The sequence below is a fragment of the Mauremys reevesii genome, linkage group 21 (genome assembly GCF_016161935.1).
Source record: "Mauremys reevesii isolate NIE-2019 linkage group 21, ASM1616193v1, whole genome shotgun sequence".
NCBI lineage: Eukaryota > Metazoa > Chordata > Testudines > Geoemydidae > Mauremys > Mauremys reevesii.
Genome location: NC_052643.1, coordinates 12,567,453 through 12,585,376, shown reverse-complemented (window position 1 = coordinate 12,585,376; position 17,924 = coordinate 12,567,453). Strand labels below are relative to the sequence as shown.

The 17,924-nt window shown below is 41.0% G+C and overlaps 1 protein-coding gene across 4 annotated transcripts in view; it reads left to right on the top strand.

The window, feature by feature from the left end:
• Positions 1-17,924, top strand: part of SDF4 (stromal cell derived factor 4) — a 42,104-nt gene that overhangs the window by 13,678 nt on the left and 10,502 nt on the right. For all 4 annotated transcript variants that reach the window (XM_039509019.1, XM_039509018.1, XM_039509016.1 and 1 more), the window contains 3 exons: positions 3,553-3,689; positions 4,781-4,894; positions 14,741-14,899. In XM_039509019.1, coding sequence (XP_039364953.1) covers positions 3,553-3,689; positions 4,781-4,894; positions 14,741-14,899 — 410 coding nt within the window. The remainder of the gene's footprint in view (positions 1-3,552; positions 3,690-4,780; positions 4,895-14,740; positions 14,900-17,924) is intronic.

Below are 17,924 nucleotides of genomic sequence, written 5' to 3'. Positions count from 1 at the left end.
CCAGTTGTGGTGGTTTGTGATGTGGACTCCTGCTGGGTGGAAAATAGGCTGAGATCACTAAGCTCATTTCATGTAGGCATTGGATAACTGTCAGTTGGGTGGCTGGTTTTTGTTACTTTGGTCAATACTGTGCTTGATTCACTATAAATAAACTGGATTTCTGTAAGTAAGCCTTCTCCTATGGAACACCTGTAATAAGGCCACATTTGTTCCTTTTAACAGAAATACCGTGTTATATCTTTAAAGGCCTGATATAAACATTAATACTAATATTTCTTAACTATTTTTGCTGTGCATAGATAATGAAATATGATACATGTGCACTCCCTGAATATCCCTGTTATACCTAAACTTATTGCCACCAGTTAAGAGTACTAACCTTAACTGGATTTACTTCCTTATTAAGTGTAATGGTATTTTTTAACAGTTTTTGTGAATTACACTGGATGTCACTAAAATGCATTCAGACCATGGCACAGTTGTCACATATTGCAGCAGCTACCATCTATTTTTGGAAATCTGTAATTTTCTTGTGGAAAAAGCACACAGTTTAGTGAACTATAATGTAATATTTATCTTGTATTTTATGTTGTTGAGAACTCAGAAAGGATTATTGTCAGAGGAAGGCTGTTTCAGTCTGACTTCTTATTCTGGAAACAATTCCTTGGAGAGATTTCTACAGAATTTATGAAATGCCACATTAATTTTTGCTGTAATATTAATGGTATTTCTTGAACAAGAGGAACCAATGTACTTATCAGAGCTGATGCATGGCAAAGTGTTGAAAGATTGTCATCCTGCATCAGGCATTTTTCACCCAGAGACAACTGAGGAATGTCTATGCTGAGCTGTATTTCTTGTTCACTTTACATGGAAGCTTAAATTCTCTAAGATCATGTAGGCTACAGTTCTGTGGAATATACAGTATTTCTGAACTAACATCTGAGTTTTTTCCCCTTTAGCTGAACACTTTGCTGTCTTCTCAGAGCTCTTAGCAAAACTTTCCCTATTACTATATATTCATGAATTGTAGCCTGTACTAGCTTCATTTGTCAGCTTTGTTTGTACAGCTTTAGCCCCATGTTACCCAGTAGCTAACCTTTCATTACTATTACTGGGAAGCTTTTTCAATAGTCCATTTTAAATAAGATATCGCTACACACTATTATTTTGATGGCCCATTCTGCCTCTTAGAGTGTAAGCTCAGAGTAAAGGCCGTGTCTTGTTCTGTACAGTTGTAAGTGCACTGTGTGCCTAAAAAATATACTTTATAGATGTCAAAAGGATTATGGCCAGCCTTACCACTGGGTGTACCAATGCATTGAATCAATACATTTGGATGATTCTTGGGAACACAGTGGTGAATAAAAGCAATACCATATAGAGAACTGAGGAATGAGTCCATATAGAGAACTGAGGAAGAGTCAATGGACTATTAGATAGAGGCAAATGCAAGAAGACTGCCTTTTTACAATCACTCAGTGAACAATCTTATTTGGGAGCCATTATTAAATTGCTGTAGTGGATAGAGGTCATGTGTGATGGCTGTAGGCTTCTCATCTGATCTGGTCTAATGCAATTGAGAGGTGTCAAAGTTAAGGATAACACTTTCTGTTGCCATTTTGTTACTTATTCAGTACCAAAATATCACAAATATCATTACTCAGATAGCTTAACTATAATGTATGTACAAGTGTGATGAACATATTTTACTATTGTCTGTTGTAAATTACTGCTTTCCACAGTGAGTCTGATATTCCATGTGTGCATGTACTTACATTGTGAGAAAACAATACAGTATTTAAAAACTTTAATGTTGCACTTTTTAATACAGATGAACATTTTAAAAGATCAGATGTTTGGGTTGTTCTAACTGTAACATTTGAGTTGACATTTAAAGGTGGAGGAACGTATTAAATAGCCTAAGTTTCAATGGTAAAAATTCGGAAGTCTTAAGATAGTGATGCAAACGGATAAAAAGGTGAAGTGAAGCCTGTGCCTGTATGCGCTTCTTAAAATTTTAACATGGGTGGTTTTGGTATACTTTAAATAGGTTCTTAAATGTCAACAAAATGTCTTTTTTTCTGTTTTTGATGCTCACTTACATTTGGATTATTGATGTTGTGTTCAGAAAAAGAACTCTAAAATGACATTTGGGTGATCATACTTATTCTCATTTCATGATGTATTAAATTTGCTCAACTGAAATATGATTTATTTTAACTGTCAATGGTGAAGTCTCATCTGTTCTTTAAAAGTTGAGCAAACTTCTTGCTCATTTATCCATCATTGCCAACAGACTTTACAATTAGCACATATCTTGCAGTTTGGTCAATGAGACAGAATGTAATATAGGTTATGGTTCTGCACCTGAGCAGTACTGAACATAGAAATATCTTGTCTTTGTCCTAAAAAAGGAAAGCAGATCCAACTGGCGAGACTCACAGGGAGCAGATGTCCCTTACCTCAGCTTTAACTTTTGTAAGATCACTGTTCAGTCAACCATCCTATAAACATGTAGAAACAATGGTCTTCACAGATCAAGGGATAAAAATAATCAGTAGAAGATGTTTTAGATATCTTTTAAAGTTACAACAATAGCATTAAAGGAATTGAGAAACCTTTCTGGAGGCCCATGCACCAAGGTTTTCACTTTATTTTCTTTCTCGTAATGACTATAGTTTTTTCTAATAAATGGTTAAGCATAAGGGGCATCTCGTCTTCCCAGTAAATGAGGGAGAGTTTATGTATTTAATAATAAAAAAGGGGCGAGGGAAGAGTGCTAGATCCTGAAAGCCAGCAGGAGACAAGCTTGGAAGTACACTGAATTGAGATATTGAGGTGAACAGAGAGGAAGAAAGGGTCTAGAAGGAAGCAAGAATTAAAAGATGCTGAGACATCTGCACTAGTGAGAGTCTACAATAGCAAGCAAGTTGAAAAATCAAACGATAATTAAACCTTAAGTTTAGGAAAAGTAGAGTTAACATAGCATGGACCATGCAGTGTACTTCTGTGATTTCTTTATTAAAAAAACAAACTTTGCTGTTTTTAAAAGTTGGGTAGATGTTACCAACTTACAGGATAATGAAAGATAATTAAGCACCTTACTTCACTGGGCAGTCCCACTAACATTGTTGTTCATTTGAGAAGAGCAAAAAGGCTGACTGCTGCAACTGAAGGAAAACAGCATGGCGTACTTAAAACATAATGGCCATCCTGAACAGTGAAAGAAACAATCTTAAAATGAAAATAACTGATCCTATTAAAGGAGTTTCTCATTCTGCGCACTCATCTATTCAGACTTCACATTTAGCCATTTTTAACTTCCCAGGTAACTTTGTAGCTGTCTCTGTTTACTCTTCAGTCAATGGCTCAGTTTTAAATAATACTTTACTCAAGTAGTGAGCAATATGATTTTTTTCTGTAATTAAACTGAACCATCTCACTTCTGTTTTAACTGTCTTCTGTTCTTGTTAGTGGGCAGTGAAGTGACACATCTAGTGTTTTGAGGTATTTTTGGGCTCTTAACTGTTCTCATATCTTCCTCTGCAGGGTAGATATTAATAGGGACAAAAAAATAAGCGCTAAAGAGATGCAGCGTTGGATCATGGAGAAGACAGAAGAGCATTTCCAGGAAGCTGTGGAAGAGAACAAAATGCATTTCCGAGCTGTGGACCCTGATGGCGATGGTAGGAGAACAACATTTATCTTGTGAAATAGTCATTCTAGGGCATTTAAAAACATTATAGCTAGAGGTCAAACTGACTATGGGCTGCACATTTAGTTGCTCTGAAGCACTCATCATAGGCCAAACCCTAGACCTAGTCCCTCTGAAGTTCATGAGACCAGTTTCATCCTTACATTTGTATCATTCATTGGGGAGGACAGAAGAGGATTTTTTTCCTCTGAAGACTTGACTACACTAGGAGAAACTTTCTGAATATTTTCTCTGATTGCTATCTCTCGTTCAGCTTTACCTACATTAGTAATATTGGGAGCTCTCGTTTGCTCCCACAGTCACTTTTAATGTCATATATATCATGTAACCCTGCTCAGGGCAGGTCTAATAGACTGTATTTAAAAATGCATATCAGTATTGGGGCTTCCAACATTACTAATGCTGGCTGAAATGTGCTGGTGTTGGCAACGGTCGGAAATTTAAAAAAAAAATTCCCCACGGTTGTCAGGGCCTTAGAGTTGGTGTTATATTTACTTTGATTTCTTTCAAGAGAGCAGATTCAGTGATAACACTGTAAGGCAAAAGCAGTATAGTTAACCAGACAAATGTCGCTATTAGATCTTTGATCACTCTCTGGGAAGCTGCTTAGTTTTGAGATAGAAAATTTTTTAAAGGAACAAGAAACTTAAAATGGTTGTCATTGAGTCAGATTGAATCCTTAGGCAGCCCTACCCATTAAAAATAACGTAGGGACCAAATTCTGCCCTTGATAATGCATCTGACCTCTTATTGACATCCAAAGACATAATTTTGACCCTTAGAATGGACAACCATAGGAACATTTCAGACGTTACCTTTGTGGAAAGGAACCGTAGTCCACTTTGAGGAGGATTGGTTGGGAGGTATTTTTGCCACATCACTGCTCCCAATGAAATTTACAAGTGTTGGGTGGTTGTGAGTAAATGTGAATGGATGTGGTTCTTACAGATTGCAGATGTGTAAAGTGTTTTAACAGATGATTTCAAAAGAAACAAGACCAGAAGTTCGGATTTTAAAATGTTAGACTATTTGTGATGTCTGAGATATGTCTCTGTCTTACAGGCCATGTGTCTTGGGATGAGTATAAAATAAAGTTTTTGGCAAGCAAGGGATTTAATGAAAAAGAGATTGCAGAGAAGATCAAAAACAACGAAGAGCTAAAAATTGATGAAGAAAGTAAGTATTTTCAGTTACTGATACTGGCATATTTTGCCTAAGAAAAGCATTGTACTGCTCCAGTCCTTTGGCCAGCAGTAAATTGGCTGAACTGGCAGCTTAGAAATCAAGATTCAGTACAGGACTATTGTTCCAGCTATATGACTGCATCTACTTTGGCTTTGAAAGGAGACAGAGGTGAAATGCCACAGTAGCTGCCGCCAAGAATGAAGAGAGGAAAGGAACTGAACATTAAACACCATCTTGCATGATCAGGTCTTTGAGAGCCCTCTAATCCTATAAAGGTTGGACCCTAAATTTTTAGGATCACTGCATTTCAGTTTTGCAATTATCACCTTTTTAGCTGTGATTTAAAAACTGGGAAATTCACTTCTCAGTAGAATGGCAAGATGGGGGGAAAAAAAGAAAAGGCAGAATAAATTAGTTATTGTGCCCAATACGTTCTACAGCAAGTGCAGATTAGCCCAGCTCATTGTTTACTTTGAGAAGTAGGAATGGTCATGTGAAAAAAGAAATACAGCAGAGCCCCATTTGTCCAATCTAATTGGGACCAGGACCAGATTGGATAATCTGGAGAATGGGAACATGCAATGCTGCAGCGCCATCTGGCAGCCACAGGAGAGAGAGTCTGCTTCTGGACTTCTGTGAGAGCTGGATAATGGAGGATCGGATAAACGGGGTTCTACTGTAAATTCTTTTTCTCTATCCTGGCCTGGGTTGGTACAATAGCTTTTCATTTCTGAAGACTTAAGGTCAAATTCTTTGTCCAAAGTGAAGGTCAGTTAGGCAGTCTCAACTTTGTCCTCATTCATCCAGTGTATCCTGTGATGCTGGCAAACCAGGGGCCAGCTCTTTCCAAGTCTGTAGGTGTCAGCTGAGTACTGACAAATTCAGAGCTGGAAACCAGACCAGATCACCTAGATGTTGCCACCCTCCACCCCTTGACTCAACATATTCATCAGCAATTTCTGCAGCCTCCAAAACTGTGGAAGGTTGTGACGGATGTCTGCCTTCACCTCGTCTGTAACTACCCATAACAACTGCTCCTGTACCATCAGATGAGTTTTTCATAGTCAACCCTATTATCCATTTTTCATAAAATTACACATTGTATACACACATTCAGCATGAGTTATACTGTCAAACATTTTAAGATTCCTATACTTCAAATCGATGGGACTCAGATATAATCTTAAACCTTTTCAATATATTTTCTTTAAATTTCTTATACATCTTAGCATCACCCTCCTCTGTATTGTTAAAAATTTGTCTTGCCTCCCCAGTTATTCTAGTCAAGAGGATTGGTATCCACTTATCCTCTGGAATCTTGTGGATATCATACAGTTCCTCAGAGATGGACAGGCACTCCTCTGTACAGTCAGTCTCTTGATAAATTGGGCAGGCTGCTCCTTGTGCGGGGGTATACTCACTAGCTGGGGATGCTGTTTTTGCTGCTCCAGTACTTTGAGCTGTGATGTGTGAGCGTCCTTCTGTTTCTGGTGTGCTCTCTCCTCAGCTTCTAGTTCCATGCATCTTTAGTGAGCTTCCTCCTCCACCTCTTAGGTTTCTTTCTTCTCCTTGATCTGCAATTCCACCATCAGTCTCTAGTGTTCACATTCTTCCTGGGTTGCCTGGAGCTTCAGCCGTAGCAATCAGTGGCTGTGGCATCTGGGGCAGAAGGTATTCGTGCCCCACTTCTATTCCTTTCCCTGCTGCCTAGTCAAAACGTATGCACAAAGCTCTTAGTTCCTGATCTGAAACTATCTTTACAGAACTTTTCAAGAGGGGTAGGGGCAAATCCCAAGGGAAGGGAAATCCCCTTGTCCCCCAGGTTAAGAGGGGGGTGGAGGAGTCTAGAAATAAATCTAATCCCAACTTTATTACAAAAAATCCTCAAGGGAGCCCAGATTTTAAAGCTCTTACCCAGAGGTGAAAGTAAGCCGGTCCGGTCTGTTATGGCATACCAGCAAGAGCTGGTACGCCGTGCCGAACCGGACCGGACTGGCTTCCCCAGGCTGGTGATTTAAAGGGCTTGGGGCTCCCAGAAGCGGTCGGAGCTCTGGGCCCTTTAAATTGCCACCAGAGTCCCGGGATAGTGGAGGCGGCTTGGGTGGTGATTTAAAGGGCCCTTTAAATCACTGCTGGAGCCCCTGGCTGCCGCTGCTACCCCAGGGGCTCCGGCACTGGGGCTCAGGTGGTGATTTAGAGGGCCCAGGGCTCTGGCTGCTGCAGGGAGCCCCAGGCCCTTTAAATCACCACCCAAGCCCCGCTGCAGGAGCCCTGAGGTAGTGGCAGTGGGGCTCTGGCAGTGATTTAAAGGGACAGGGGCTCCCAGCTGCCACTACCGCCCTTTAAATCTCTGCCAGAGCCCTGAGTGCCAAGATAGCGGTGGCATCCGGGAGCCCCCAGGGCTCCGTTGGCGATTTAAAGGGCCCAGGGCTCTGGCCACAGCTAGAGCCCTGGGCCCTTTAAATTGCCCCCAAGCCCCGGGGCTTCCAGCCACCTCTGCAGCTGGTAGCTCCAGGGGTGATTTAAAGGGCCTGGGGCTCCCAGCTACTGGGACAGTAGCTTAAAGGGGCAGGACCTTTAAATCCCTGGGCCCTTTAAATCTTGATTTAAAGGGCCCAGGGATTTAAAGGTCCTGCCCCTTCCAGTTGAGGCCACACCCCTTCTGGTTGAAGCCCCACCCTCTGCTCAGGATCCGGTGTACCAGTAAGTCCTTTAAATTACTTTCACCCGCCCTTACGCTAAGGCAAGGCACGTAGTCTGCCACACTGCTTGGCTCCCAGTGTGATGAAGTTAGGCTGGACAGTTACAAAGAGAATGGTGGATGGCAGGTATACTAGCCCTAGAATGATAAAAGCACTTTTCCCTATAAGCTGAAAAGGGGTTATCTCTGGTCAGCTAGGGACACCTGAGTCCAGTTAAGGGCTGCCTGAGACCTTTAAAAAACCCTGCACTTGTTAGAGGAGGAGAGGCAAGCTGCTGAAGGGCTAGTGGGCGTAGGGAGAGAGACTTCTCCAGGGTCAGAGGTTGCTCTCCGCCCTACAGGGAAAGCTACTCTAACTGCCTGTTTACGGGAATGATCGGCACCTTGGAGTCAATAACAAGGCCACCCACTCCCAGAGAGGGGGTAATAAAAGATATATTACCCTTTGTTTTGTGTTATGAATTTCTTTCTTTTGTTTGGCGGAGGAGTACTTGGGTCTGCCCCGAGACCTACCTGGAAAATATTGAGAAATAAACCCCAAGTGGTGAAATAAACACCGTCCAGCGTGGGGCTGATTTACTCCAGGACTCCTCCTCCTCCTTCCCCCGCACCCCCCATCAGAGAGGGAAGCACTGAGCCTGGCAAAGTGGAGGAGGTGCCTTGCCACTCCGGCCATATAAAACTAAGTTACTCAAAACTTAAAGATCCCCCACACAATATACACTCCCAACCTTTGGTGTTACTGCCACGACCATTGTCCCAAGGACAGCAGTCGAGGAGGAGGAAGAGCCAGTGAACTATTTTAGAATTGAGTCTTGGGAAGGTAGTGGAAAATGTACTAAGGATGCTAAGGTGAATGTCATAGATTGTAAGGGCTGGAGGGACACAGCATCCCCAAGTCACTTTGGTTAAGGAGAGTTTGGTGAGAGGAAGACAAAACTCCTTCTAAGAGTTTAAATGTAATGCTTTGACTGAGTTCTCTGTGACGGTGCCTCTGGCTAAGATCCACCTTGAGCAGGGGAATTTTAAAGTTGATGTCATGGTAGCATCAGGAATCTGTTTCCTACTAATATTTTAATAGGTAGTAACATTTTAGCCATTTCTAAGCAGGTTAATGTTATAACCTGCAGCCAGAAAGAGTGTTCCTCTGTCCACAGACAAAGCAGGGGAGGACTGGGAAGGGGCTGGGAGAATTCCCTCAGTTCTTTTGTCTGTTGAGAGTAATAACTTGTCTTCAGAGGAGAAATTTTAAAATGCCATTGCTTTGCCCAGAATCTGCTCTGAACTTAAGCGAGGCTGAAAATGAGTTTATGAAGGCTGAAGAAGCCGACCCTTCTCTGGACCAAGAGCGGGTTGCGGCTCAGAATAATACCCCAGCAGGGGAAGGAAAAGGTAGATTTTTGTAGAAGGAGATGTGCTGGTGAGGTTTGCAAGCAGGTAGTTGTGCCTGAGAATTACGGAGGAGAGTTGCTGCAGCTAGCTTATGATTGTCCATATACAGGACACTTAAGAGTGGAAAGAACCTGTGACAGGCTTAAATGGAATTTGTGTTGCCCTCACGTGTTTGAGACAATAAAAAATTACTGTAAGAGTTGTGACTATGGTCAGAAGCGTAAGAGATTAAAGGGACCCTGAAAGACTACTATACAGCCATTGCCCATAATCAAACAGGTGTTTGCCAGAGTGTCTGTAGATATTGTAGTATCGCTCTCTAAACCTTCCAGGACTGGAAAGAAATATATACTTGGTGTGGTGGATTCTGCCACCAGGTACCCTGAAGCCCAGTATTTATCTAATATCAAAGCTGAGATGGTAGCCACTACCCTTTTCACCATTTTTAGCAAGTGGGTTTTACCAGGGAAACGTCATAGAATCCAAGAAGTGTAGGACTGAAAGGGACTTCACTAGGTTATCTAGTCCAGTCCTCTGCACTGAAGGCAAGACTAAGTAATAACTAGACCACTTCTGACAGGTGTTTGTCTAACGTGTTCTTAAAAACTTCCAATGATGGAGACTCCACAACCTCCCTAGACAATTTGTTCCAGTGCTTAACTGCCCTGACAGGAAGTTTTTTCCTAATGTCCAACCTGCAATTTAAATACATTGCTTCTTGTCCTATCCTCAGAGGTTAAGGAGAACAATATTTCATTTTCCTCTTTGTAACAACCTTTTATGTACTTGAAAACTGTTATGTCCCCCCTCAGTCTTTTCTTCTCTGAAATACATGAACCCACTTTTTTCAGTCTTTCCTCATAGGTCATGTTTTTTAGACCTTTTAATCATTTTTGTTGCTCTCCTCTGGACTTTCTTCAATATGTCCACATCTTTCCTGAAGTGTGGCACCCAGAACTGGACACAATACTGCAGTTGAGCCTTAGCGCAGAATAGAGTGGAAGAATTACTTCTTGTGTCTTGCTTTCAACAATCCCAGAACGATGGTCTTTTTTTTTTTCTTTCAATAGTATTACACTGTTGACTTATATTTAGCTTGTTATCTGCTATAATCCTTCCGCAGTACTCCTTCCTAGGCAGTCACTTCCCATTTTGTATGTGTGCAATTGATTGATCCTTCCTAAGTGGAGTACTTTACATTTGACCTTATTGAATTTCATCTTGTCAGACCATGGTGCCAACTTCATGTCTGTTGTCTTTAAAAAGTTATGGGAGTTGTTTGAAGTGAATCATTCAAAGACTGCCCCCTATCATCCAGAAACTAATGGTCTGGTAGAGAGATTTAATGGAACTTTGAAAGCTGTACTGAAAATGTATGGCACCAGGTGAGAGAAGGAGTGGGATGTGTTACTCCCTTATTTACATACAAAAGTGTTCCTGTAGAATCTTCTGGCCTTGCCTCCTTTGATCTCCTGTATGGGAGACAGGTTAGGGGACCCCTAGATTTAATTCGAGGCTCTTGGGAGCGTAGTACTGAGGAGCTAAGACAACCTGTAGGGGAGTATGTCACTCGTTTTAAAGAGAATTTAAAAGTTGTGATGGATTTGTTGCAACAGAACCTGGAAAGAAGTCAGGAATCGCAGAAGGCTTGGTATGATAGGCATGCTGAAGAAAGATCATGTGATATTGGTGATTTGGTGTTAGTGCTGATTCTAGTGAGGAAAAACAAAATGCACGATTGTTGGGAAGGATTGTCAAGAAGCCTCACTGCAGGGAAGCTGTACAAACTGTACGTGTCAATAGATTGAAAGCTTACCACAAAACGGAGATGGGAGTGAATATGATTTGTTGTGCTTATAAGGGAACGTTTACTGACCCTTTCATTGATCTGGTCAGGGAGAGTAAGGAAGAGACTCCTCTGGAGAGCACTGAGATGTGGGAGGGTCTGAAAAGCCCCAAAGCAAGAAATGTTAGCCCCTTTAAAGCATCACAGACAGGCATTTTCCAACTAGCCAAGTTTAATTGACAGGTTGGCACTCAGTCATGAAACACACCAGACAGTGTGACATGCCCCTCCTCCCCTCCCAACAACAACAAAAAAAAAAAGTACCAGCACAGTATTTGCATAGTGGGTGGTCTTTTCTTAGGAGATACTTAAGACTTGAATAAAAGAAGCTCTGTTAAAGCTGTTACGATAATGGTGGGTTGGAACTAACACTGTCCCTGTTACTCGCCAGCAGTTTTGGGTCTCTTACTCTAATGAGGACTAAATCCAGAAAATATTCTCCATCTCGGTGCTGAATGCCTCCATTGCTCTTCTGTTCTTGTGGACAGTTATATAACATAGCAAGCTGATTAGTTAGTAAAACAGTGTACAATTTCAGTCCTATTGCAATATTTTTGTTGAATATTTTATGTTTGTTAAAATGACGAGGAGGGATTTGCAATGTGCAGAACTTTCTCATTTATATATAAACACAAAATACATGCAAGAAACTATCAGAAATATGTACTGTCTGCCTAGCACTCAACGAATACTACAAATATAGCACCAAAATCAGATCAGTTCACAGCCTTCTTATTTCCATATTGTGCAAAGAGATTCTTCAAGTTAGTGAGATTGAACATTGCTCTGTGCCACTCTTCAGTTTTGTGTTGAACTACACCTATTGTTCTAAACATGGTTACTATTTAAGGAGTAATTTCTTTTCCTGTCTCAAAAGTATTAAATTTACTGTTAGTCTTTCCTTGCAGGAATTAGTCATTTGAAAGCGGGTTATGTTTCCACTCATCAAAAAGCAACTAAAATGCAAATAGGCCTTTGAATTTTATGCAATACAGGTGTTTTCCCTGCCATATCTAATGGCATTGTGGTTAACTACAGTTTACAGGAATGCTGATCAGATAAAAATGTTTTAAGATTTGCTGAATAAGGAAATTGTATGTACAGTTAAATACCTGGGCAACAGACAACTGAGCTTTGTTTGGGAAAATTAAACTAATTGTCTACCACTTCCTGAGGATGAGGACAGGCAGAATTACTCTTCATTTAATCTCGATACAATATCTCACCTTGATTAGATAGCCTAGATAAAATATTCATCATGTTGCTCTCAAGGTCCAGGCTATGTGTAAGGATGGCACTCTTACTCTCAGTAATTGTGCAAATGTAACTTATGGCTGACCTGCAACATCCCTGCTGTTCTGAGACTGGGACATCCAAAGTGTAAGGGCACTGGGTGGGAGTTTGGTGCAGCAGACTAGGTTGAAACTATAGTCACAAGTGAAGTGAAATTAAACTCCACAGAGGAAAAGGGCAATTTTGAGGGAGCCTGACTCATGATTTTTGAATATTTAGGGCTGACAATGCGAAGACCGTGTAAGCAAACCTTGCAACTAATCTATGCTCAGTGATGCTTATGAGCAGCCTCGTGCACATCAGAATCTATTTTAGGAGCCTGATCCAAAGTTCATTGAAGTCAGTGGGGAGTCTTCCCATTAACTTCAATAGTCATTGGATCAGGCCTGTACTGAGAGAGAGAATGTTGCCCAGGAAACTTGGATTGTCTAGTTCTCCTTTTCAAAATATGCATTGGGTATTTAAACTCCTTTCTGGCTGTCTCCTGTTATTACTTAGACTAGCATGTACTAAAGATGGAAGGAGAACTTATTGTAAGAAATGGGCAGAGGGAACCTCAGTTAAAAAATAAACAGTATAAACTGTAGTTTGTTTGTTTCCAAACTTGCCCCATAGTTGGAGCACACACTAAGACCACTTGAAGGATTCCTCCCGCCCTCTATAACAAACCCTTTTCTAAATTCTGGGGAAAGATCATTAATTATGAAATGGCTATAGAACTATAGAGGCAACTGATGCTTTCTTGCTTATTTATAATTTAATAGCACCCGAAAGTATGTTAGACACCTCCCAAAACAGATAAAACATGATCCCTGTCACAAGGAATTTACACATTAATTTTGTACTTGCATCACAAGATTATGTAGAATGTTGAGTCTTGCTAAATGTTTGTTGGCATAGCTGATGGGTGGTAAGTGTGTGTGAAAGGCTGGACTTCCAGTGTTTCTGTCATTAAAAAATGCCCAAAATAGGAGGGAAACTTTATGTATTTAAACCCTTCAAGTTCAGTTTCAGTCCCAGATTGCCTAGATGTGTGTTGTAAATTATATTGCAGATTAAAAAAAAAACCTCTAATGTGTACTTTCAGTGGAAACTTATTGTTCGAATAGTAACTTTTTCAGTCAGTCAAATTCAGGAAAACATCCGCATTTAAAAAAAAATGCTTGTCAGACATATGACGTGCAAAAAAAATGAAAGGAACAGAAGCATAAGGTGGCCCTTTTTTTTTTTTTTGTTCCAATGTAACTCTGTGCATGTGTGGTTAAATTTGCATCCGCTCCTTGCAGCAAAAATGTTCCGCTTATTAGATTCTAACCATAACTGAAGAATTTGCAAGGTTTGCCTCTTGAATACAACCATTTTTTTTAAATAAAACATTCTGAAATACTCCAATTCTAATATAGAACACTTGGGTTACTGAGAGGAGTTCCAAACTCACTCATTGAAATGTAAATTTAGTTTTTACTGTGCAGCTGGAGTGATACCTATGGTTAAGGTTGCCACAGCATTTCCATTCTAAGCTGTTACTTTGTCTCTTTTATAAATTTCCAAAACTATCATCTATTGGGCTGAAATCTCAAAGGTTTAGTCTTTGACCAAGGTCTTTGGAGGGTTCTTGTTTTTGTTTTTGAAGTCTTGAGTCAAAAATGATTCAGACATGGGGAATGGAACAGTCCCTTTTTTTTTTTTTTAATGGAACTTTAAGTATGGCTCTAGCTGTTCGAAATTGATAGAATATAGAAACTTGCAAGGAACAGATCTCCATTGAGAGTGCTTTTGACTCTCTTCATAAACTCATAGACTTTAAGGTCAGAAGGGACCATCATGATCATCTAGCTGACCTGCACATCGCAGGCCCCAGAATCTTTCCTACCCACTCTTGTAATAGGCCCATAGTCTCTGGCTGAGTTACTGAAGTCCTCAAATCTTGATGTAAAGATTGCACGAAGTACCATTAGAGTATCAATAACAATAACTTAACTCAGTAGATACTTTGAAAAATCTATAAGAGCAAATCAAGTACAGAGAAGTCTTTTTTGGATTGGGGACATTCAATGAACACTTAAGCGGTGTAGTGGTTTGTGATTTAGTAGGTGACAGTCTTTTGTCTTTTCTGAACCAGTTACCAGCATAGTAGTAGGGGTTATTGTGTTGCTAAAGATTATCTTTTAGATAAGGCATAAAATCAAAATATTGAATCTGACAACTTGTTGCCATTAAAGATACCATGGCACTTTTTCCCAAACAAAGACCCGATTGTTTTGACCCTCTCAATATTCTCCATGTCCTGTACTAAATTGTTTTGTAATATTAGTGTTTGCTAAAAGTTCTTTTTATCCCAAAGGTAGCTATAGTTCAGTGGCATATGAAATGATTTCTTTGTATAGTTTAGGATGTTTTGGAGTGAAACATTCCATCATTGTAAGAGATTATTTCTTATTTAGTACCCTGAAGTATTGAACCAGGTCAGTCTATCTTACATAAATTAATTCATGAAAAATTGTGTTGTATTTTAAGAGCTGTAAATAAAATCTATATTATCCAAATACAGAATATTATACTATTATTAAGTTTACAGGGCTGATTACAATTTTTTTTTTTTTAGCACAGGAAGTTTTAGATAATCTGAAAGACCGTTGGTACCAAGCTGACAATCCACCTGCTGACCTGTTACTGAATGAGGAAGAGTTCTTGTCTTTTCTTCATCCGGAGCATAGTAGGGGGATGCTGAAGTTTATGGTCAAAGAAATCATCCGTGATCTAGGTATGTCAGTTACTTGGGGCCTGTGTACCCTACAAAACTTACTGTTAGGGGACATGTTACATAATGGTAGCATCCTGGAACAAACTGAAACATGGTTTGATCTTGTATATGTGGATGGGACCAAACTGCTATCATCAGGGTACAGCTCTGAAGGCAAATACACTACTGGTGTAAGTGGAGGCAAGGCAATGGAGTTGCTCCTGCTTATATCAGTGGTGAACTCTGCCTGTAACACAATACTAATTCTAAGGACGTTCTAGGTTTTGGTCCACTGTATATGGGCAAGACCCGACCATACTACAGTACGTTTGGATACTGCTGTGTTACTACAAGGTCACTCAGTCTGGTAGATTATAGCATAGATGGACTCGATGTGTGTTATCATTTTGTGATTCAGTGGCATGAAGGACTCTCACAGATTGACTCTGGCCCTATAAGAGGGAAGACGCTTGTGCACCCATGATTGGTCAGATGATTCCAGTTGGTCTTAAAAGAGGGCACTGGGCCCTAAAGCGGTAGACATCAGCAGGTGAGACCAGGAGACTGGAGGAGTTCCCCCAAAGGCAACTGTGGTGGCTCCTGGGGGAAGGCTGAAAGCAAGAGAGCAGCAGAGGGAGTTGTCTGCTGACTTTTAAACCTAAGAATCAAAGCTGAGGACCAGAGAGAGTTGAAGCAGAGGTGCAACAGACAGTCTTATCCACTGATGACTCCATGTTAGAGAGCTGGAGCCAGGGGAACAGTGGAAGGTCCTACCTCTTGGCCTGTCTTAGACAAAACGGTTAACAGAACAGGGGGCATAACAGATGCTCCTGTGAGGATTAACTCCCATTAGAGAAGCTGGGGTTGGGGGATGCTTTGCTAGGAAGAGCGAGGTCGCACTCCAACTGAAGGGCTGGGGTAGCGGTCCTCGTTCAAGAACAGGAGAGGACTGACAAAGAGCCTGGTTGTAGTGGAAGACACTAAACATAGTATGTGCTGTGTCTGAACTAGAAGATAAGAGACTGAGGACTGTATGCACTGGGTGTGAGAAACGGACTATGTCTGGGACTTTCGTTATGGATTATTTGAACTATGTTTTAGTAATAAATCAGCCCCAAAGAGGATATTAGTGAGTCAAGAAAGTTCATGTGGAGTTACTGAAGAGTCTGAAGCAGGAAAACTGAGGTGCTCTGGGCTCGGTTGCCCTATGACGAGGACACTGTGGAAACTAATTGCTTTGTCCTTTCCAGGTACCACTGGTAGATTGTCCAGAATCATATCTTTTACGCGTGTTAAAGTAGGAAATAGTCAATATTTCTAAGAATTTAATACCTCATCAAGTGCTCATTGCCACAAAATCATCGCTGCTTTTTTTAACTTAATAGTTCAGCAAAATAACTTCTCTGCTTGTTGGAATGTAAAAACTATAAGTGCAAGAGTTTGTTGGTTCTGGACTATATCTTGAAAGCATGATGGATGTTCCTGTTTATCTAGGATGGGCATGCCCAGATTTGATGGTTGTCAATGCTTCTTTACAGTTATATCAAAACAAATGAGCTTTAAGCCTTATCAGTTATACCTAAGGCTCTGTGTGTGTCACAGAGGTCATGGATTCCGTGACTTTCGGTGAACTCTGTGACTTCTTCAGCAGCCCGTGCAGCTGGTCCCTGGGAGCTGCCTGAGCAGCTCGGGAAGCCCCTAGGCCAGTCACACTGGCTGCTGCTCAGGCAGTCTCGGGCACCCCCACTCCCCAGCAGCAGGAGTTTGGGTGTGAGGGGGCTCAGGACTGGGGATTGTGGTGCAGGGCAGTGCTTACCTTGGGGGTGCTCCCCGGAAGGGTGACAGGAACTCCCTTCCCTCAGCTCCTAGCTCCACATGCTGCCTCCGTCCACAGGCACCACCCTTGCAGCTCCCATTGGCTGCAGTTCCTAGCCAATGGGATCAGCACAACCAGGGCTTGGGGTGGAGCAGAGGCAGCACGTGGAGCTAGGAGCTGGAGGTTGCAGCTTCTCAGGAGCTGGGTAGAGAACCTGCCCCAGCCGTGCCCACCCCCTGAGCACCCATGGCACCCCCCCAGGCCACACACCACATGGCTGCCGCACCCCCCCCGCCCCCCCAGGTTTTAGTCACGGGTATTTTTAGTAAAAGTCATGGACAGGTCACAGGCCATGAATTTTTGTTTACAGCCAGTGACCTGTCCATGACTTTTACTAAAAATACCTGTGACTAAAACATAGCCTTAATTATACCATTCACAGGCAAACATCAAATCATAAAATAAAATTATGATACCTCTCATTGGACTACTAATAGAGTCTGGTTCAAATATTTAACTTTCCTCTGTCATCATTTTAATTAGAATGATTGATGTATTTTTATAATAGTGCTAGAACAATTCATTATTTTAAAAACAAATACATAATAATCGGTAGTAAATCTTAAAAAATATTACTGCAGCTCCGTCTGTAGGTTTCTTCTAATGCACAAAGCACACTTCAACAATTACAATATCAAGAAAAGATCATTTCATACATTGATAAGGAAACACCAGCCACATATATTAAGAATCCCTACAGCATTTAATTAATGTTGTTAAAACGTCACAAGGCCAGGGTTCTGGAGACGGCCAAGGTTCTCATTTTTCCAAATTGCATGTGTTCAAGAAGAAATTCAACTTGTATGTCTTTCAGTAAGGGACTTACTGCAATAATTTTCAAATAAGTACAAGTAAAGCCTTAAGATATGTATGGGAATTTATAGTATAAACCTTTATAGACTATGGAAAAGTGTACATTATGAAGACTATTTTAAAAACAGGTTAAAACACTGTAGCCAATATAATCTGTACAGAAGAGTTTTCCCGCTAATTACACGGATATATATGGTTTGTGTTTATCTCATGAAGGTTAAAAACATGCTGTCATCATTCATAAACCAGAAACTGATTTGAAAGGACATGCATGGTTTATGAAAGTGGTGGCGGCATGGAGGGAACCAATTGTGTTCTACATATAGCCAGACTAACTGACCAACTGATGCACAAAGC